This window comes from Colias philodice, chromosome 17 (genome assembly GCF_061535455.1).
Source record: "Colias philodice isolate Cphi_HAF_F1 chromosome 17, ilColPhil1 Martin Lab GWU primary, whole genome shotgun sequence".
NCBI lineage: Eukaryota > Metazoa > Arthropoda > Insecta > Lepidoptera > Pieridae > Colias > Colias philodice.
The window spans coordinates 3,741,221-3,765,178 of record NC_143102.1 but is presented as its reverse complement, the minus strand read 5'-3'; the positions used below and the strand labels follow the sequence as shown (position 1 = coordinate 3,765,178).

Below are 23,958 nucleotides of genomic sequence, written 5' to 3'. Positions count from 1 at the left end.
AAATTCAAAAAACCAAGTTTTTGGTTTTTTATTTTTAACTACATCAAAATTTATTTTTTTTCTACGAAATTTGGTGGAAACTTACTTTATTATGTCCTAAATACACTGTAATTTATTTGATTGAAAATATTTATTTTTTCGCCTTATTTTGAATTAATACCAAAAAAACAACCTAATTTTCAATCGAAAAGTCACCCGTCAAAATATCAGCTTTTTTCAAAAACTTGGGAAGCTTTTTATTCATTGAAATCTCTACTTTCATATGGTGTAAAAAAAAATAAACACCCCCATAGTAAATGTTCTCAGGAAATGCATACAAACAGTGTGATAATGAGCTTTTACTAAATCAGGCACACTTCTCAAACTACCTGAAATGTTTTTATCGACATCATTTTGCTTTTGAATATACTGTAAAATATTATACTTAGAACAGATAATGTTTTTTCTTTTGAAATATTACCGAAAAGCTGATACAAGAGAAGATATAGAGTTCGAGAAGTGTGCCTGATTTAGTAGAAGCTCATTATCACACTGTTTGTATGCATTTCCTGAGAACATTTACTATGGTGGTGTTTATTTTTTTTACACCATATGAAAGTAGAGATTTCAATGAATAAAAGGCTCCCCAAGTTTTTGAAAAATGCTGATATTTTGACGGGTGACTTTTCGATTGAAAATTAGGTTGTTTTTTGGTATTAATTCAAAATAAGGCCTAAAAATAAGTACATATTTTCAATCAAATAAATTACAGTGTATTTAGGACATAATAAAGTAAGTTTCCACCAAATTTCGTAGAAAAAAAATAAATTTTGAAGTAGTTAAAAATAAAAAACCAAAAACTTGGTTTTTTGAATTTTTCACCTAAATTTTGAGGTTATGTGAAAAAATTGTGAAAACAAAAGTTGTAGAACTTTTTATTACCTACAACTTTGCCATTGAACTTTTTTCCGTAGGACTTGTAGTTTAGTCGGAAATCGAGAGATACCATTTTTTTCTCTTAAAAGCTCCCCCCTCCCACTTCCCGAACTCGGATTGACCGTAATTTATTTTTCCTTTTATTTTCATCATATTCCCCTCCTTTCCTTTTCCCAGTTAAGACTTTTAAATATTATAAATATCATACATTTTTTTTACGATTATTAAACAGGAATACAGGTTCTCCCCGTCTAGCTTAAGTCACTCTCTCTTCCAATTTAAACCTTACTGAAAAGAAATACAGTCTATTTTGGTATGTGTCTGTCGCGAACGTAGGTAGTAGTGCTTATGGCTAAGATGGGATATCTTCTTAATAATCTTAAAGTTTTTAATTGTTTTAGTACCTAGAGAGTAATTACAAGAGACACCAACTAAGGTAATACCACAATAGGTAACTTTTAGTGAACACAATTTTTCAACTAGGGGCTTTTGTTAATCCATAAAACGTTTGGAAAATAAGGATAATCTGTCGTGAATTTAGGATATTAGGTATGTAAAAAATATTAGGATTTTAGTAAATGTTTCAAATGCTCGAAATTGCTTTATTTCATGTCTATGTATATACCTACCTACTCGCTACTCGAAATATAACAATAACAGAAATTACTTACTGAGTATGTAATATCATAAGTACCATTCTCCACTTTCACGCTTATCACAAAACTTATGTTGATGAAAACAGAAATACTCGTGGGAAAGGACATAGAATTTGTCAAAAAAACAAAACTTGATTCGAGTGAAATAGGGAATAGAAATTGGTCACGCGTAGTTCAAAATAATTTGGAAAATCCAAAAGTGCACGCCTCATAATTTTTTTTTAATAAATATTTATTAATTATTATTTTTGTTTATTTAATAACAATTAAACCACATCGAATCAGACCCTGAAAAATGAAAGGGTTCTATTCCTGAGCATACTCAAGCGTAAGAGAAAAAAAAAGACTCGATAAGTAAAGTATTTCGGTCGCTATCGTGTTAACAAGAAAAAGGATCCGCACATACAGACACACGGACGTCCAAGACAGAACTTTTTTAAACTGTTTTTTAACTAGTTTAAATAACAAAAATGACATCAAAAATATCATGAACGTTAAAAATAGTGTTTTTTCTTAATATGTGTGTGTATGTATTATCTTACAAGTGCAATGTATGATACATAAAGACATTTTAAGTTTGAAAAATCAGATGTTTTGCGCGAAGTGACAGTAGTACCCACCTCAACGCTTCGCTTATGAGGCGTGCAATATAGTTTCCTATAGATATCCCATTGAATTTAGTTTTATTCCGTTCGGATGCAATAATAAAAAAAAAAACTGTGGAAAAATCTATACTAATATTATAAAGCTGAAGTGTTCGTTGGTTTCTTTGAACGCGCTTATCTCAGGAACTACTGCTCCGATTTGAAAAATTCTTTCGGTATCAGATAACCCATTTATCGAGGAAGGCTATAATATAGGCTATCATCACGCTAAGACCAACAGGAGCGGAGCAATGCGGGTAAATTATAAAAGTAATTTAGCAGGTACACAAATCACTTAACTATGTTTACGTAAATTGAATAATAAAACGATACTTATTTAAAACAAAACAAAAATGTAAATAATACCGCAATTTTAATAATCGGCCTGTGGTCTAAATTCTACGTAACCATAAGAAGAGTATATTATACAGGGTGGTGAAAACCTTGACATCAATATTTTTTTTAGATTCCTCACATCGTGGGCTATCAGAATATACCCCATGTATGTCCTCCGATTTTTCCTAGTATTCGAGTTATAATTTTTAAAAGTTTTCTTCACTAAAAAGTTCTGAGGTGAAATAATTTTCTTATTAAAGAAACTGTTGATGTTTTTTTAATGTTCCGTTTTGTAACATAAACCTGGGAAGATCCCAAATGACTGTTTTTTTTTATTCATAACGTTAAATAAACTACATTTACGAATTCAATTTAGTGACATGACGTGATTGATATATCACAAATAACCCGCGTCGCACACAATGGGGTATATTCTGATTCCTAAAATGTAAAGAATCAAAAAAAACATAATGACGTCAAGGTTTGGGCCAGCCTTTATGTTACGGTCAAAGACTGTTCTCTGAATGTGGTCCCTGTGAAAGATCCGCATCGCGAATTAAATGGTTAAAATTTCTTATTAGCTTCGGAACCTATTTCATACAAACAAACAAAAATAAAATAAATAAATATCACTCCTCTTTAAAACGTTATGGTAATTGTGTAGCCCGTTAGTTTTGTCAGTACATTTTGTCCCATGGTGCATGGACAGAATCAGATATTTGCCCGACACTAAAGAAGCGAGTTTAAGCTAGATAAGCTAGTTTCTAGTCACTAGACTAGTAACAGTGTAACCTAATAAATCTATTATCTAGTATATTTTTCTAGTATATTTTTCTAGTATATTTTTTTATTATATCTAGTATATAATTCAAAAAGGAAAATAAACTGATGATCCTATATCAACAGATATAGATGTAGAAAAATTATAGGTAAGTGATTATTTTTTATTCCAATTATAGAAATTGGGGTAGGTTGCAATAATTCATGGTTTCCTAAACCCCGTAAACAATTAATGTGGGTCAGATTTTATATTCAAATTAACACGATTTTAATAATCAATCAATAAAATATTAGGTAGGTGTGTATTTGTAATATTAGGAAAATTTGTAAATGCATTTTTTCCGAGTAGATCGCGTAAAGAACATGCGTTTCAATTAATTAATTAACGAAATAAATAAATTCTAATTGACCGTTACTGTGGTAGCTTAATATCTCATTTTATTCCTTCTTGTGTCAAAAAAAAATAGAATACAATAATAATTTGCGGTGAAAAAAAGTGGCTAAAAATGTTTAGGATCACTCACAGGGGATTGACTTAGAACGACATCGGTGTCAAAACATTTTGTAGCTTCAAAATTACTTATGCTATCAGAAAATTATCGTCCATTTGGATGAATTGGACCTTAATTTAGACGTACCTAGGTTGTCGTCCGGCAACTTTATACTTACTTATGTTTCTTTCGCTTCCGCTTGTATTATTTATTAGCTGTGCCCTGCGGTTTCACCCGCAATGCTCCGCTCTTGTTGGTCTTAGCGTGATGATATAATAAAGCCTTCCTCGATAAATGGGCTTAGATCTAACACCGACAGAATTGTTCAAATCGGACCAGTAGTTCCTGATATTTGCGTGTTCAAACAAACAAAGAAACTCTTCAGCTTTATAATATTATTATATTATTGTATAGATTATTTTTTTACTAGCTTACATTCATTTTTAAATTTAAACTGAAATCTTAAGAGAGAAGAGAGAAAAATCAGGATAAGTATTCTGCCTGTCTATCCTTTGCCTCTAGCTCTGCAAAAATTATTAACATGTTTAATTTGTGTTTCAGATTTTTTGAAGGCCTGAATGCAGAATGCCTGAAGCATAGGCGTCGGGTCATCCTAACATTTCGGAGGTTTCATTAAAAAAATTGTGCATACCTGTAATCTTTAACGAATTACAAAAACGACTGAAAAAGAATTGGTGAAAAACTATGCCAATACAAAAGCTGTCAAAATTATGAAGGTAGATAAGATTTTTTAACGTGACGATAATATTAGCGATGTATTTTGAAACTATGACTATATTAAGCTCTTGTATTTTTATGAAATGATGAATGATCTCGAAAGTTATAAAATAATTTTCACAAGTCAGAGCATTAAAGTAGTCGTTCTATCATCGTAATTTTGGGAAAGCGGGTCTGTGGCTTGGTAACTATTGCATGGTATTATTGAAAAGTATATTGAAATAAAATAAAAAATGATTACTCTAACTTAATAGTTAGAGTAATCTTTTTTTTATTTTAACTAGCGGTCCGCCCCGGCTTCGCCCGTGGTACATATTTACGTTTTCTCTACATAGGAACCATCCTCGTACTTCAAGGAATATAATAAAAAAAGAATTATCGAAATCGGTTCAGCCGTTCTCGAGTTATGCGCTTACCAACACATTTTGCGATTCATTTTTATATTATAACTAGCGGTCCGCCCCGGCTTCGCCCGTGGTACATATTTACGTTTTCTCTACATAAAAACCATCCTCGTACTTCAAGGAATATAATAAAAAAAGAATTATCGAAATCGGTTCAGCCGTTCCCGAGTTATGCGCTTACCAACACATTTTGCGATTCATTTTTATATATAAGACTAGCGGTCCGCCCCGGCTTCGCCCGTGGTACATGTTTACGTTTTCTCTACATAAAAACCATCCTCGTACTTTAAGGAATATAATAAAAAAAGAATTATCGAAATCGGTTCAGCCGTTCTCGAGTTATGCGCTTACCAACACATTTTGCGATTCATTTTTATATATAAGACTAGCGGTCCGCCCCGGCTTCGCCCGTGGTACATATTTACGTTTTCTCTACATAAAAACCATCCTCGTACTTCAAGGAATATAATAAAAAAAGAATTATCGAAATCGGTTCAGCCGTTCTCGAGTTATGCGCTTACCAACACATTTTGCGATTCATTTTTATATATAAGAAGAAGATTAGAAAATTAGATTGGTTTTATAAGTAACCGTTTAGTAATTATCTTATCATCCTCAATGTACCTCCACGACTGCTACATTAAAAGAGAAAGAGCTAACTGAATACATATACAGGGTGTCCCAAAAAGTATGGATGAACTGAAGCCAGGAGGTAGAGGACCTAGAGGGCTATCCGAATCACCCCCATGTATGTTATGCGATTTTTCGTAGTTTCGGAGTTATGACTCTTTTTTCAATTTTTCACTTATCGCCGAGTACGATGAGATTTTGACTCATGGTGACGTCAATTATTGCGGTAGATGCTTGATTTTTTTTTGTGTGCTAAGCTGAAAGCTAGGCCAATTCAGTATGGTAACATTTACTGTCGTAAGATCTTTGAATGGAATAAAAAAAAGAATTAAATGCCAAGAAAGATAAAATCACCCAGTAAGTTCACAACTTCAAGGGCCCGTAAAAAAATAAAATCACATAAAAAAAGTTTTCCGTTTGGCTTTTAAAAACTTGCTCTATCCATCAGGTAGCTACCCTAAAAATTTTATTTTATTATTCAGAAGGCTTCAATCGAAAAATTGAAATCTAAATGTGATAAGTGCAAAAATTTAATTAACATGATGATTAATAAAAACAAATTAAAACCAATAACAAGGTGTTTAATTACCAGAAATTTTTAAAATAACCCCACTGTTGGTCAATGCAAGTGCGACATCACCGTAAAAAGTGGTATTTTAAATGTCTGAATGCCCTTTTATCATTTTTAATGGTTTCTTTTGCTACTATGAATTTCGGGGTTATTTCGTCCAAATTGTGGCTTTCTCTCGTTTTTGTAGTATTCCCTCGGAAAAAAATCAATGGGATTTATGGGATTTATGTCTGGGGACCGTGTAGGCCAGGCTTTAAGGCAGGCGTCACCGACGCATGCGCAGGCTGCAACGACCAATCCATCTTTCAGGGTATCTTTGCTCTTTAGCCTGGCCTACACGGTCGCCAGACATAAATCCCATTGATTTTTTTCCGAGGGAATACTACAAAAACGAGAGAAAGCCACAATTTGGACGAAATAACCCCGAAATTCATAGTAGCAAAAGAAACCATTAAAAATGATAAAAGGGCATTCAGACATTTTAAATACCACTTTTTACGGTGATATCGCACTTGCATTGACCAACAGCGGGGTTATTTTAAACAATTCTGGTAATTAAACACCTTGTTATTGGTTTTAATTTGTTTTTATTAATCATCATGTTAATTAAATTTTTACACTTACCACATTTAGATTTCAATTTTTCGATTGAAGCCTTCTGAATAATAAAATTAAATTTTTAGGGTAGCTACCTGATGGATGGAGCAAGTTTTTAAAAGCCAAACAGAAAACTTTTTTTATGTGATTTTATTTTTTACGGGCCCTTGAAGTTGTGAACTTACTGGGTGATTTTATCTTTCTTGGCATTTAATTCTTTTTTTTTATTCCATTCAAAGATCTTACGACAGTAAATGTTACCATACTGAATTGGCCTATCTTTCAGCTTAGCACACAAAAAAAATCAAGCATCTACCGCAATAATTGACGTCACCATGAGTCAAAATCTCATCGTACTCGGCGATAAGTGAAAAATTGAAAAAAGAGTCATAACTCCGAAACTACGAAAAATCGCATAACATACATGGGGGTGATTCGGATAGCCCTCTAGGTCCTCTACCTCCTGGCTTCAGTTCATCCATACTTTTTGGGACACCCTGTATCTAGATGTAAATCCATGGAACTTGTCGCTTAAGAACCACAGTACAGTTCTTTGCCATAATTATTATGATATATTATGAAAAAATTTAATAAAAAAAAGACTTGAGGACTGCCGCGGTAAAGCTATTGCATCGCTGTGCCGGTTGGAGTGGGGGGGGTGTTAGGTTTTTTCGTTACGGAATTTTTACATTCGGTCGCCGCGCTCAAGGCCCGCGATAGAAGCTATGCAATAGCTTAAAAATTGATATAGGTAGATAATTTAAAGTGTAACTGCAGAGTTACCTAGTTAATATCAATTTATGTATTTTGATAACTCAAAAGTGCTTCTTGAGGAAGTCTAGTTGAAAAGATAAATGATTGTTTGAATGTATTGAGTTTTAGTACACAAACAAACAAGGCTTCATTGCATTGTGTGTTTATAAGTTCCCTTGTGTGAACTTTAGTGAATGACAGGTTTGACTGAACACACCACTTCTCAATTCTCATCTACGTAAATATTACACCATACAAATATTTTAATTCTGTTTTAATGAAATCAATTTTTTCCCGAATAGCTTGCGTAGGTTGGTATTATCTAATAGTAGTCTATCTAATAGTAGTAATAATTTAATAAAGTTACAATAAACAGTCGCCTTATCTAAAACACCAATAAATAAAAGATAAATAAACATTACGCGAGAACCACGCTATCCACTAGTTAAAACAGAATGAATATTAGTGCAGTACTTTTTCAGTTTACCTACCTATCGTGAACAAACAGACAGACGCGTCGGGTGACTTTTTAGTTTCTATGCAGTGATGTGATGATGTGCCATACTTCCTGGTAAACTAATCCTACTTAATTTATTTTTATAAATCTAAACGTTTAAAGAAATGAAATGAAAAATTCTTTATTGCACACAAAAATACAAGATTACAAAATAAGAATGATACAAGTTATAATATGTAAAGAGGGCGGTCTTATCGCTGTAAGAGATTTCTGCCAGACAACCCGAAAAATCATAAGGATTACATATTTTACGTTTAATATGCATCTTTAACATACCAAGGTAAGGCTGGTAACATAGCCCGCTGATAGAGTCCCTGATACCCTAATTGACACTTTATTTACTGGCAGGCACAGGTAACCTAAACATAATTTATCCAGAAGCTGTGAAACCGGCTATGAGAAGAAACTTTACATAATTTATATTTGTTGATTTTATTTATTTGTGAATGTCGATTGATTGAATGTGCTTTTAAAATCTCCATACCATAAATACGTACCTAGATTATTTTTGTTCACTCTGCAGGTGTTCACTATACAAGCCTTGTTGATATTTCGTCACGTCGCGTTTCGATTTTTTATACGATATTTTCCTTCGCTTATTAGAGTAGGTAGGTAATAAACCGATTTTTTTTATATACATATTGGGTATTCGAATATCCTGTGATTGTATGATAATAATAATTGATAACAACTTGATTTATTTGAAGGAATGGTGAAAATTAAGTTTTAGTGCTTAAAACATAGTTTGTGTCTTCTTGAACTGATAAAACGTTGGATTTGACTGACTTAAAATTGGATTGTTTTGGTTAGGTGTTAACAAAACGAATCTAAAATTCTATGTATGGTGTAATGGTTTGAATGTTAATAAATTAATAATCTGCAATAAATTCAATAAATACCTACTTGCAAGGAAATATTTATTTTATTAATATTTTTGAAACTTGCTTAAATTCTAATATTTATGCGATTTATAAAATTTACGAAAATATCGTAGTGTTGTGTTGTTATGAAATAATGAATACGTATTTATTTTCATAAATAATGATAGGTTTTTATTCTATGCAAACAGAGCTTAATATAAAGTAAATTTAAACGCTAACAAAAAATATCATTTGCCGGCCTAAAACAATTGGAATTATTATCGTTTGTTATTATCACAATATAGGAACAGTTAAAGGCAATAATTATTATAATTAAAAATTCACTTCAATTTAAATTACAGAAATAATAATCAATTGATTTACTTATTTTGCTTAATTAATTATTATTTTTTGTATAAAAGTCACGTTAATTGTATTAAATATAATAAGCAACACAATTAACACCCATTAACCAACAATCAAAACGATTACGCGCTAAATATCCATTGAAAAAAGTTGTAAAAGTTCGCAAGGTAATTTGTAAACACAAACTTCTTAAGGCGGCCGCGGGGCAATCCCGCCCTACTTGACATTCATCCGACTTCCTTAAGTACCTCGGAAAAAGTTTCCAACCTTTTGCAATGTCGCGAACTTTTCCCGCACTTTGATTATTCGAATGCCATATTTGAAACAATTTGGTTCGCTTTTCTTACTGTTTTCAAGGTTAGTGTTGTGGGTTTTGTTTAAATGGTTTTGGTAAGTGTTTGTTATCTTTGTATAATATTATTGTTTTTATTCACGAGTGTGCTAAAACGCGGTGCGATTGAAGTGCTTATTTGTAGCAATTAGTTTTTTAGTTTTATATAATTTCAATTAAATATTTTTAAATAAGCTTATAGATAAATTGTCGCAAATATTTATAATGCTTTGATTTAAAATTAAAAAACCTATTAATAATTCACGGTACATTATTGTTGTAGATATCATGTCATGTGTAACAATAACTGCACCTTCAGCACTCACCGCGACCGCTCCGGCCGACGAATCGCAAGTCATTAAACTTGGCCACCTGGTTCTTCATCACCGCCGAGCTGTTCCGCAGCTCTGCACAGCAGTTCTCGTCGTTCCCAGCCCGCACTGTCACCAGCGTGCCGTCGCCGACATCACCCAGCGCTACCACCTTGAACGCCACCGGCAACGTCTTGTTAGACCGCCAGTGAGGAGGCAGCACCGTGCAGACGAAGTGCGGACTGCCCGTCCGGACCAACTCTCCAGGATGCTCCGACAAAAAGTCACCCAAAGTTCGTTCGGCGAGTATATCGGACGTCATCTTCGTATACGTCTCGTGAAGCAGAGTGGAGCTGGTGTCCGGTGACACCGCGCCACTCGATGCCCCCGTCAGGTGCATCCTCGACACCCGCGCCCGCTGTGTGCTACACATAAGGTCCACCGTCTTCGCACTCCCTACATTTCACTACCACCCACTCCGGTCACGACCGCGACGACTTACGGTCACTCATCGTAACACATTAGAACTTGCACTGATTGACTGATGGTGTGACACGTTGCTAGGAAACACGCGTGGCTACTAGATGCGATGACGTCACGGAGCGGCCTTGCCACACTTTTTTCCCGGTGAATGAAAGGTTCGGGGGCGAGGGACGTGAGGGGCAGATTTTTTCCGGCCGTGAGGGGTGTCTCCCCCGCGCGCGGCGAAAAAACTTTTCACTAGTTTCAATGACGGCGGCACTTTTTGTGCCCGTATTTACAATCGCACGCACGTCCCTCTCACTTTCGTCGCGACCGGCATACTTTTCGGGAGTCGAGTTGCGTTGACGTTTCGAATCGAACGCTTCGCTAAGAAGGGTTACAAGTGAGCGATAGGGGTGCGTGCGTCGTAGAGCGCGGTCGGGATGAGACTCGCAGTGGGCCGTGATCGTATTGCGGTGTCCGCTCGCGGTGGCTATTAATACGCGGTGTACGTCCGCGCTCGTCGACTTCGGACAAAGTTTCGCGGGCGAGTCGGTGCGACTCCGCGGCAGCGGCGAGAGAGGCGGCAACGGCGCGGGCGCGGCGGGCGGCGTAGCGCACTTTGCGGTCGGGGTGGGTTGGGTTTAAAGCCGCCGAAGGATAAAACATACAAATAAACACGTGTTCGCGCCGGCGCGAGCGAGAGGTGCCCCGAATGCGGTGGAGCAAGCGGGATGCACGCGCCTCTTGCGGCATTTAGCAGTCGCCGTAGTAACTGACACTCGTCCTCGCAGCCTCTTCCATCCGCTGTCGGGATCGTCTTCGCAATAATCAATGTGATTCAAGTTGTATGTGATGGCATTGATGGAAAGTGAAAGTGTTGTATACTTTAAAAGTTTTGCTCAAACTTAAAATAATAAATTTCCAAATTTATTCTGATCTCTAACACAATAATTAACACTATTCTAATATGTATATTGATATTAGAATAGTGTTAATTATTGTATGTACGTGCAAAATGATGCACTTACATTACTTATTGTAAACATAACTTATTGCTCTATTTTTAATATCAAAAATATATTCTGTGTAGAGTTCGAACAGCCAGGTATTCAAAAAAATAAGCTGTAATATACAAAATTCCTTTTAAAATTTCATAGATGGCATAATTCTTTAAGGACCGATTTTTCAATTCTTGGATAAAACTTATGCAACTTAAGCAAAAGTTTACTTGCAAAGTAGTCTCATACAAAACTTTTATTTCCAGTAACCCCGCATGCTACGATTTACGCCTACGCTACATGAATCATTTTTACATTCACATTTTCATTTAATTTGCTAACAAAATACTATTTGTCAATATCTTCGAAACTACATACTTAAATTACAAATAAATTCACTTACCGAATAACTTACTGACTATTTTAACCGGGAAATTTATTGCAAAAATGATCACAATATTTTTAAATAAGATATTAGCATAATATATGAAAGATTATTTTGATACACTGTTTACGTGGCATCTTAATAATCAATCTAATAACTTTTATGAGGGTGTCTCGGGGTAACGAAGCCAGTCTAACCACCCCGATATATATCCAATCTGCTTAAGGGATAAGTCTAGATTTTAAGCTCTTGTGAATTATTGTTGAGCGGAGGATATCGGACAGTTTAGGTGAAGTGATGCGTGGTATTTGTTTATTGCATTCTAACAATGTGTTATTTATAGTGTAAATAATATCGTTTTCATTATTTTAGTAATTGTCTATGTTACTTTTCTTTCGATTAAATGTCACTCAAATATTAATTGTTTTTATTTATTTAATCTAATTTGCACCAACAGTAACAATACCAACGTTTCCTGATTCAAGTTTTTACTTTAACAACTGTTTATATATTTTTTATGATTAATATAGAATTTTAAAATCCAAAAAAAATAATAAATCCTGAGCTTCAAAGAAAAGTTTTTATTTATCTGTATTTAACACATGTGTGTGTCACCACCCTTGTGATACACGAACACACACACACTAGTTTTGACGCCCTGTTTAACTGAAACTTTAATCACGCACTTTAACAGCTGCTGATTTCACATACTGGCTTAGTTCGTGATTGGAAAACTTTCTAAGTGTCACATCACAGCTAGTTTTAATGAGTTACCAAGAATACATGGAACTTTCGTGACGTTTTCTCCTTGACGCTTTAGATTTTATGTGGTAGAAAGTGAGAAACATACGGCATACCTGCCTATCTAATATAGCTATATGTACTATGTTAATAACTGCAGTCTACCTAGACTGTTATTAAAATCACAGAATACTGAAAATCTATATATATATATATATATATATATATATATATATATATATATATATATATATATATATATATATATATATATATATATATATATACCTATATCCTAATACTTCCACAAGTGTAGATATTCTATATCCTCTGTATTTATTTTGGAACAAATTATTATTTCTGCATACCTACAACTACTCTGAAAAGATTTTTATTTTTTTCTGCTTTTCTCAATATAATGAAAATATGATGAACGGATAGAAAAATAGAGAAACTAAACTAATGCTAAGTTTCAAGATATGAAACGTGTTCAAGCCTAAAAAAACATATTTAACCTTTGTTTAGAGTTTAGACCAAGACTATAGAGCGATAGATAAAAATACATAATATATAGATTGATAGAATTTTGTTGTAAACACTATTGATGCAAAATTATTTAACTTCTTCACTAACTTCACAAAAATCATAACCTTTGTCACTATACTTTGAACAGACATTTCTATAAATAAAACAATACATTCAGTCCACAAAGCTGAAAGGTATGCAGATAGGTTCGCTCAGTAAATATTGAACGTGGCCCTTACAACACAAAATCAAACCTTTTATTTAAGTCCGAGTACACATAGGGCGCATTGTTTGCAAGGGATCGCCCTCGGGAGATAGTTCAACAACCCTTTCGCTGACCAAAGGATAAGCAGATTGCGAAATTACGTTATTGATTTTAATTCTATGGAAATATGATTTTGAATAGCAGTTGAATTTGATGAGGATGTGATATAGTCTTTAGTATAATTTTGTGTAACTTTAGTGAAAGATCGTAAGAATATTCACAGCATTAGATTAGTGACAGACATGATAGGCACTGTTACCAATTTAATAACTATTACTATTTAGTATTTACTATGCTTTGAAATAGCAATTTTAATAATTATTTATACAATATTAAAGACAGTTTGAAACATAAGTGTATTTGTGAATAAAGATATTGATAGATTGCATCATTTTAATATGATGATATTTGTATAACATGTAATGTAATAAAATGCTTTGTTGCTATTTTTGTCTTTTATAACATATGTAATAATTGTTTAATTAAGTATTTATAACGATTTATTCTTTACGTGGAATCATATTATACCTACCTGCAAATAAATTATAAATCCCATTCTAAATTTAAAATAACAATTACCTAAATAATTAACAATATTAAAACTTAAAAAAATAAGGGAATACAATGAAAACGAAATGAAATATTTAAGGTCTAAAATCGGGTATAACAAAGAGGGTACGGCGGGTAAGCAGCATTTAGCCACCAGATTGCAATAAACATAGCATAGTGGACGCGTAGACCGATGCTACGCTGGACTACGCCGGCACAGAGGAAACTGTAGAGACGCTTGAATTTATTTATTTTTTGAGTAAATTTGACTTCTATTTAAAATTTAAATAAATCTAAATGTGATATAATTATGTAGTAAAATATTGTACTAAAGTAAATTTTTCTGTCAAGGTGTTTACAGTTATTTACGATTGTATAGTAAGCTTTCATGATAAAATCAATGCAAATTTATGAATACTACTCAACAATTTCTTTTCTATCTTACAGTATGTAGGTTTATAACCCCAATGATACTGTATGTAAAATTAACAAAAGGACATGTACGTGAAATGTGTGACAGTTTAATTTTATTGGTGAGATTATTTTTTCTCGAAACTCATTTTAAAAAGTAGAGTAAGAATTATAAATGTGTGTGCAAATGGAACTTTTATTAAGCTTTCAAACTAAAAATCCAAAAATCTAACAAGAGCAAGCTACAAAAAAAAAAGAAACAAACAGCTACTCCACACATCCCATAGAAGTGCAAGGTCCCAGTCGGTCGCCCGTCGCCCTCGTTAGAGAGCTCAAATTAATGCCGGCTATTCTCCGCCTGACGCCTGCTTGTTCTTAAATCTAATTACCAAGCCGCCACTGCACGCACAGACTGATTAATTGGACTACCTAGCTGCTACAATAATATACAATTCAGATCGTTTGCCGCTAGTGGACCGTTACGAGCAACTTTATTAGCTTTGAGTGACTGTCTTGTGTTGAGTATGGAGTAAAAGAACTGTGTGTTATTGATGCAGTTTAGATGATTAGAATGGAATTGAAGATGTTCTTATATCATTGATAGAGCTGGCTGAGATGGAATGATCGAGGCTTCAATTTATATGGATAACAAGAATACATTTTATTCTTAATATAAAAATATACAGTACGTAAAAAATAATTTCCCTCAGATGATTATCACCAACCAATTGAATTCTCTCATATTTTTTAATTCTCAGAGTTACATTGTATTTAACATTCCAAGCGGTAGAAACTTTCGTAGTACCTAGCAGTATTTATACATGTGTAAACTACGTACCTATGCATATATTATGATGCTGCATATTCATTATAATCTTTAATTTAAATGATAGAACAGATGGAAATCGTTAAATACTACTAGTAAGTATAGACGATATTATTATGATATTATAGTTCACTGCTACGAAACTTACCTAAAATAAGTTGCGTAGCACCGAACGCACTAGATTAGTTAGTTTTAATTTTCCCAATAATAAATAAATCATTTTTTTAATAAATAAATAAAGCAGAATATTTAAACAAAATAAACGTGAATAAAAACACTTCTCTCTCATAAAATTTATCACCAACCCAAGCCCTGGAGTACACAATCCCAATTAAAATATTAACCCTTATTGCGGGGATAAAGTGAAACGGCATTTAAAAGTCCCCATCAAACTTTTTTAAAACTTCAGCAAACATGTGAGGACGCTAAAACAGAAGTTGGTGTCGAGTTTAGAATTGTTTCAACGAAAAAAGAAACTTTAATTTCCTACATTTTAAAACAAGTCCGCCCTCGTGGGGTGTAATGGCGGGGCATGTCGCCCTTTGCGTGAAGTACAAAGGCTGTACGGCCTTGTCAAAGACATTTTTGGATCATCAAGTGGATACAGTGTCACGTTTTCCGTGAAAGTACCCGTAGAATATGGTTGATTGATGTTAAATTTACTCAAATTACTAGCTTATAAAGTACTAGCTGCTCGCAAAGGAAGGAGTCTTCTGGTGATGAAGTAATTTTGAAACTCGGTAAAGTAATTTATATCTATTAATGGAGCAGACTTGCTTATATCATATGTAATTATTTACAAGTTAATTCAAAGAAAGAGGATGCCTAGCGTGGTTTCTAAGGTGCGGAATGAAGCCGGTGCAAGCAAAAAGCACCTTGTTCACTTCAAACGAAAGGGTCACTGGACTCCCTCGCTCTCGACGCGTGGTTTGTCAAACTTTTGGTTAGGGAGCCAGGTGCAAATTTGGTTCATTATTTCCTCTCAAGAGATAATTCGTCAGACGCATGAGAGTATAGTATTATAAAGCCTCGTGAACGTCAGCTGGCGCTCGGTTGGGGGGGTGAGCGGTTGTAGCCTCCCACGCACATAGGAAAAAAAATACATTCATTCATTCATTTCCTCTCAGCTAAAAATTTGTCAAATTGTAGCTAACCCAATATCTCAACGAAAAAAAATAGTCAGCTGGTTACAACATGGTGTATTATACGTCAGCTGGTGTCTCGAACATGAAAGTTAAATTTAAAGAAAAATTTATTTTCCGTTATTTCCTCTCAAACAAAAATTTACCTGATGATAGCTTATATGTAACTGTGGATAAATATATATGTCAGCTGGCTGTATCTTGGTGGAAAAACCGTCAGCTGATACGGGAGGCTACAACCGCTCTTCCCCCCAACCGAGCTCCAGCTGACGTTCACGAGGCTTCATAATACTATACTTTGATGCATTTTACTAATTACCGCTTGAGAGGAACTTGGTCATAAAATCTGCTGCTGGCTCCCGGACCATTTGGAGTAATTTATTACTGCTAATATCATATAACAGCCGTATAAAAATGTAAAACAAGCATAAATAATAATGTTATGATGTATTTATATTGCAAGCATTTAGTGCTTGTAGGCACGTTATTCAAAATTCTAATAACATAAATAATGAAAATATTATTTTAGCTAATTTAAACAGGACAAGTACCTAACTATATTGTAAGAGTGTTTGTACATTATCCAATAGTACAGTATGAATATTGTCCTTAGTGATTTAGTTTACTGAAATAACATACTGATAACATTTTCAACATAATTAACTTAATTAATGAGTAACTGATTTAATTAATACAATTCAATAAACACTTTCCTTGCATAATCCTCATTGTAAATACTTGCATTAAATGAATCGACAGTATACTACATTAATCAAACATGTTGAGAACCACTGCAATTAGAATATAAATCTACGTATATTCTAACGCTTAGCTGGCTAATGAAAATGAGCCCTTTCTTCCCGGACCACGGTCAAACGGACCCTCGGACATCTCGTGTCTGCTCCTTAAAACCGTGTGTTTTAAATAGCGATCGCACTTGCAATTTATGGCAAAGGGTTGGCAATATTGCATTGTTTAGAATATTCGGTTGCGCTTTGTTTTTATTGTTGTGTAATTAATATAATAAAGCGAAAGATTTTGAATTTAATAATTTTATTAATAGTTATTAATTTTGATTGAATGAATGTTTTGTTTTTGCAATTTTGACCGAATTGATTACAAAAGCGAGTTGAAAGCAAATAAATAACAAATATCTGTATACGCAAGCACACGCTTTAACCCATTGACCACCGAGCGGCCCGATCGGGCCGAGACACAATAGATTTTCTATTGTGTCTGTGATCCGAGGACTGACGGATTTTATAACTACCATATTTGTATCAATAACTCCATTATTATTTGTTTAATAAACTAAATAATAGAGCAGGCTCCAAGGAGATGTTCGTTTGCAAAAATCGCGGACCTAAATCTGACTTCTGATATATATTGTATAGATCCCAGACATCCTATAGACAGATGTTGCCAACCAGTTTTGTGGTCCCCCTGCCCGCACCCCGGTAATTAAATATGGCATACAAAGAAAAAAATAAAAATTTCCAAAACATGCCGTGTGGGGTATCAAATGAAAGAGCTTATTGAGTAGATCACGAATATATAGCATACTATATACATTTCTTACACTTTCTCTAAGATTTTTTAGAAAATTTACGAAAATGGTCCATTTTTGAGTTAACTTTAAACCACTATAGATTGAAAACTCATGAATATATTTTTTAAATTATTATTTTAAATAATTAACAATAGTCCATTGTTTATGATTCAATAGTTCGTAATCTAATATAAGTGAGCTATGTGGTGGATTTGATGAAAATAACTATATACTATATGAACTTGAAAATATACTCGCCATCTTTGAATGCTCCCCCCACTCCCCCATGCAACTATTTCACTGTACGAAATATTGAATCGTAAACAATGGACTATTGTTAATTATTTAAAATAATAATTTAAAAAATATATTCATGAGTTTTCAATCTATAGTGGTTTAAAGTTAACTCAAAAATGGACCATTTTCGTAAATTTTTTAAAAAATCTTAGAGAAAGTGTAAGAAATGTATATAGTATGCTATATATTCGTGATCTACTCAATAAGCTCTTTCATTTGATACCCCACACGGCATGTTTTGGAAATTTTTATTTTTTTCTTTGTATGCCATATTTAATTACCGGGGTGCGGGCAGGGGGACCACAAAACTGGTTGGCAACATCTGTTTATAGGATGTCTGGGATCTATACAATATATATCAGAAGTCAGATTTAGGTCCGCGATTTTTGCAAACGAAACTCCACTGAGAGTCCGGTCTATAAACTGTTATTTAATCAAATTATTCACTTTTAACTGTGGTTTGACTTTAAATTCAAAAACCATCATAAACAAAATAATTTAAAACGCATCCATTGAAAACTAATTAGGCCGCGCTTCAGATGTCTAATTAGAAATTCCAATTAGATATTTTGGCAGTGTTTCCTTTCGCAAATACCGGGTGAAAACAATAATTGTTATCGGTGGCCACCCAAGCAGAAACTCTGATTCGGGGCATTATTTCGTAACGACCGCTGCTCCGGCCCTTTTTAGCCCTCACACTGGGATGGATCTCTTTTTGATGTAACCGCTTCCTACGTCGTTAAAACGGTGCGAGTACATTGACGTTGCTTTGTTTTTTCATTATTTTGATGTAGATTGCGAAGTGGACTAGGACTTGAAATTAAAATTAAAGCTAGTTTATGAATTTTTTATTTTTTTTTATTTACACATGAATTGAGAAGATATTAATTTATCACAAAGATATAACAGCTGGTCGACCGATACGTTAAAAAGTTGTTACTTCTGTGACTGACGACGGTAGGTAAGCGCATAGTTATGGACCTATCACTTATAATACCACAAGAGCTTCAAAATTATCGGGTATTTTCCGATAGGTTCGTTGCAAACAAATGAAGGAGTCAAGTTTTTAGTCAAGGTTAAAAAATCACGAGCGCGAAGCGCGAGTGATTTTTCCTGAAAAACTTGACGACTTTATTTGTTTGCAGGGAACCTTGAGGGAAATGCCAGATAATTTTGAAGCTCGTGTGGTATTCGGGAGATTATTTTTCCGTCCCAAATGTCGGCCAATAATTTCACAATTGAATTGAACCTGTCAGTTTGACGTCAACGACCAGAGAAAATTTTCAAAAAATTATCAGTATAATACCATGTAGGTTGTACCACGTGACGTCGAATGGTGCATTTCTATTGGTCGATATTTGGGTCGGAAAAATAATCTACATAATTTGAATTTGAATTTGAATTTGAATCTATTTACTCCATCTTATAGGTATTAAATATCCTGTACATACAACTTATAAGAAAATATGGCACATCGTTATTCATCATTTATTAATCAGAACACTGTTTCTCTTTATAATTTTATACCTTTTATTACTTAATATGGCTGAAATATAATATTACCTACATATTCCTACAGATCGATAATCATTTGGCTAGGCGACAGAATTAATAAGTAATTTAATAAAACAAAATTACCTACACGTACAAATTAAATGTTCTCAATATTTTTTTTCAGACAAGTACCTACGAATGCTACGAAGAATCTCTAGTATAAAAAGAACATCATCGATGTCTGTACGTTCACTAAACCACATTTAAATGTGAATGTTCCGGGTGGAAGATGTATACGTATCTATTTAAATTAAATTTATTAGTATTACACGTTGTATACGAATTTTTATTACTGCGTTAAGTTTAATGATATTATTACTACCAGTTCCTAAACATGAAAGGATATCTTTATATTGACGTGATTGCCGTGAGAGGTCGTTAAATGTTATAACTTACTTGATAAACAATTTATTATATGTGTGAATTATTAGATTAGTACAATATAGTAAAAAGGATCAACATCATGTGTACAGGAAATAGAGAATGAGTTTTCTTCCAATGTGCTAATTTGCTGTATAAGGTCCTAATTTTGTAAGCAATACAAATTAAACCATACCTATACCTATTGAATAGTTTCAACTAAGATAATACCATTTTAATACGAATGTAAATTCAATTAAATTGTTCACATTGCGGATAAATTCAATTAATATTTCTCATGTAGGTACATATAGCCCAACCAACAAATCGTTGCTCTATAGAAGGGATAAGAACGTTTCAGAGGTGCTAACTGGTAGTTCTATAAGGGTGATAAGAACGTTGTATAAACCCCAAAGTGGCGCATTTATAAAGCCATTTGATGGTATTGTGTTGCTGTAGCAGCAACTCAGATGCCAATTGGACCTATAGAAGAGTACACTTATAGAATCGCGATGCTGTTATAGAGCGAAGTAGTGATATAAAAGGAACCGCGATGCTGTTACAGCGCGAAGTTGTGTTTTAAGAGTAACCGCAAATCTTTTGTAGCACGAAGTTGCGATGTAGGGAGACCGGGTTTGGTTGTCTCACGGGTTGTTTGTCACAGCGGTCTTAACACAAAACTGAACTATCGAATAAGTCTGTTGAACAGCGTGGCAAGAGCGATACAGTGAAAACGCTGTCCCAACTTCGCGTCAGACCGCTCCGATCTGCCGTGAGGGCCTCACACGTGTTTATTGTTTTCGCACAGCAAAAGTAAATTTTTGTGCTGCTGTGTCGAACCTCGTAATTATACGTTCTTGTTTTACAGTAATAATCTTTCAGTTCATTTGATGATGATGAAATGTGTTTTATAATATCGTAGTATAGTTTTTTAGATATTCATTGATCGGAATTTATTTTCAATTTTATTTTCATGAAACGTGTTATGGGGCTCGTTGTCACAAATTTTCGGGGGCTGGTTGTCACCTATCAACCAGCCCCCTGTATGCGAGATGACTTTAATTGCGTTTTGAGGTTGTTTGTTTTAGCCGTAAATTTTCAATCAACACCGGAAAATCACCCTAACAAACCTGCTGGAAGTCCATCTGTCCTTGATGACTCTATATTGACTCACGATTATTATTGTTTGCTAAAATTGTGATTGATTAATATTCAGACTGAAATAAAGACCGTAGACACGGTTTCATTTGGTTAAGAGTTCTTAATTAAAAATTATTCCGTAAAATTATAAGACCAAAGTGTGACTTTCTATTTATAAATTGCCTGTTATTTAGTACGTGACTACCTACCCTAGGCATTGTGACAACCATGCCTGACCCGGGGTTATAAGTCACATTTTTCTTTAGAGTGAAAATACAAAATATTTCTACAACTGATAATATTACACAAAAATACGTTTATTTGTTTTGTAACAGAATAATTACACTATCTTTTGGTATACAAATATCATTCCTAAACAACGTATTTTGGAAGTTACATAAAAAAAGATAAAAATGTGACTTTCATCCCCGCTCTCCCTACTGCGACGCTATAATTATAATACAAAATGGTAAATCGTGTACCAATTGATAACGAGTAACGAGTAAATGACTATAGGAACCATCATCGTGGTGTCGAGTATTAATTTTTGTTACACTGTTAATTATGTTAGATACGTAAACTGACTTGTGAATGAAATTTTACTGATAGATTATATGCATAATTACGCTGTTTTTTTTCATGCCCCCCTCGAATTATTGAGTTTTAAGTAATTAAAAAACTAATTTTACACCAAATTGCTGTATAGGATGCCAAATAGCAACTCCGTGGCTATTATACGTCCGCAAACGAACGTAGTTTTGACAACTGTCATGCCATATACTGGATTAAATTAGTAGGGTGAAAAAGCGCGGGAATCTTCGAACGAGCCGGGTGTAATTTTTGAAATTTAATTTGAAAAAAAATTTAAATTAATGTTCAATTGAGTTTGGCTTTGTATATATCTTTTGTTTCCTATATATAAACTTGTAAATTAGTGTAGTTAGTAGTTTTTTATTGGTAAGTCTATTTTATTCTGATTTATAGTATGTAAAAATTTTTTGCACTTCAAATTTTGGCGGGCTGATCGATGAACGATCCTCCCGACCCTATAGCTTCAGGACCAAGTTTCCAACTTGGTCCTGAAGTAGCTAGTTATATTACGGTTCCAAGTATAGAATGTGAAAACGATTTTGCATTAAAAAATAGTTGGGTGGAAAGCACTCCTAAAAAACGCAGGCTAAGGAAACAGGACAGTGATAGCACTGAGCCTAATAAAAAGTCCAATTCTGATGTTACTTTTAATGAATCCTTTAAGAATGATAATAATAATATGAATGAACAATCGGCTTTACCAAATTTACGTTCAGAATACGTATCTACTGACTCCTTCCCTTATATTGTTCATGTTCAGCGTACAGAGTCAACACCTGGCGATGGAACAACATTGCATCCCATTACTTTTGGTAGATTTTTAAAAAATAACAATATTAAAAATATAGTATCTGGTAGTGTTAAAAAAATAGGGAGAAATCGTTGTATTGTAGCATTTTCAACGCCAAAGGATGCTAATGATTTTATTAAAAATAAAAATTTAGAATTAAATAAGCTAAGTGCAAAAATACCAACATTTAACATAAGTCGCATTGGTATTGTTAAAGGAATACCTTCTGAATGGTCCCAAGAGGAAATAATAGAAAATATTTCAACTCCAGCTGGCTGTGGAAAAATTATAAAAGTTAGAAGGATCAATTATAAGGTTATTATTGATGGTTCCATATCTTGGAGACCAACACAATCTGTTGTTCTTACATTTGACGGTCAAGTTCTTCCTGAACGCGTGTATGCCTGTTATAACTCTCTGCCAGTTAATCTTTACATTTTCCCTACCATCCAATGTTTTCAATGCTGTAGATATGGTCATACTAAAAATATATGTCGTTCCAAACCCAGATGTTATAAGTGTGGTCAAGATCATTCTGGCGACACTTGTACAGTCGAAGAAGATTGTGCATCATGTTTGTTATGTTCAGGCTTCCATTTCGCAACTAATAAAATCTGTCCAGAATTTAAACGCCAAAAGGATATTAAAATAAGTATGTCTGAAAAAAATATATCTTACGGGGAAGCAAGTAAACTTTACCCAAATGTATCAAAGTCTTATGGGGATGTATTAATGTCTTCATCTGCTTATTCAACCACAAATAGATTGAATGTAAATAGTTCAAATTCATCCTACAAAAAGACTTATTTTTTAAAACCAAAATTGCCTCCTAAGACTAATAAGGGTTTTGATAAAAATGCTCATAATGCTATTATTAGGGAAGCTCAGATTCCTACGCCTGAAAATGGCTGCGGTTATCAAGTAGCCCCTAATGAATCTGAAACTTCCCAGATAATGGATATAATTACTTTACTTATCAACACTCTATTGAAAAATAACACCCTGAAACCGTCCAACGTTGCCAATTTACATAAAGTAATTGATAGTTTATTTAGTAATCATGGATTCCAAAATAATACAGTGGAACTGCAGAAGCGTGATACCTAAAAAGTCAGATCTAATTCATATAATAAATAAGCACAATCCTATTTTAATTGCTCTTGAGACTTGGTTAAAACCAAATCTCTTCTTTCGAATTCGGATATGTTTGTATTCGTGATGACATAATCTAAGGTGATGACAGAATTGATGGGTATGGTGGTGCCAGGTGCTGCCATACTTATTAAAAAGTCAATACAATTTAAACGTCTAATATTACCAGCGCACAATAATAAATATGTAAATAGTGTTGGCATTAGTTTTAAAAATATTTCAATAGTTTCAATTTATATATCCACGGAAATGATAGGGCTGATAGCTTGGCCAAGGATGCAGTGCAGTGTAGAGATATGTATCCATACATTAACTACT

At 33.8% G+C, this 23,958-nt stretch overlaps 2 protein-coding genes across 2 annotated transcripts; one reads left to right on the top strand and one right to left on the bottom strand.

The window, feature by feature from the left end:
- Nucleotides 1–9,904: 9,904 nt before the first annotated feature.
- On the bottom strand, nucleotides 9,905–10,300 carry LOC149480975 (runt-related transcription factor 3-like). Its single transcript, XM_089706099.1, has one exon. The coding sequence runs from the start codon at nucleotides 10,298–10,300 to the stop codon at nucleotides 9,905–9,907; it is 396 nt and encodes a 131-aa protein (XP_089562225.1).
- An 11,797-nt stretch (nucleotides 10,301–22,097) lies between these two features.
- Nucleotides 22,098–23,595, top strand: LOC149480974 (uncharacterized). Its single transcript, XM_089706098.1, has one exon. It carries the CDS (start codon nucleotides 22,135–22,137, stop codon nucleotides 23,593–23,595), a length of 1,461 nt encoding a protein of 486 aa, XP_089562224.1. The 5' UTR covers nucleotides 22,098–22,134.
- The last annotated feature ends 363 nt before the right edge of the window (nucleotides 23,596–23,958 follow it).

What these genes read in the sequence shown, in the direction of transcription:
- LOC149480975 (XM_089706099.1), bottom strand. Translation starts at nt 10,300, where the DNA reads ATGCACCTGACGGGGGCATCGAGTGGCGCGGTGTCACCGGACACCAGC.
- LOC149480974 (XM_089706098.1), top strand. Translation starts at nt 22,135, where the DNA reads ATGAACGATCCTCCCGACCCTATAGCTTCAGGACCAAGTTTCCAACTT.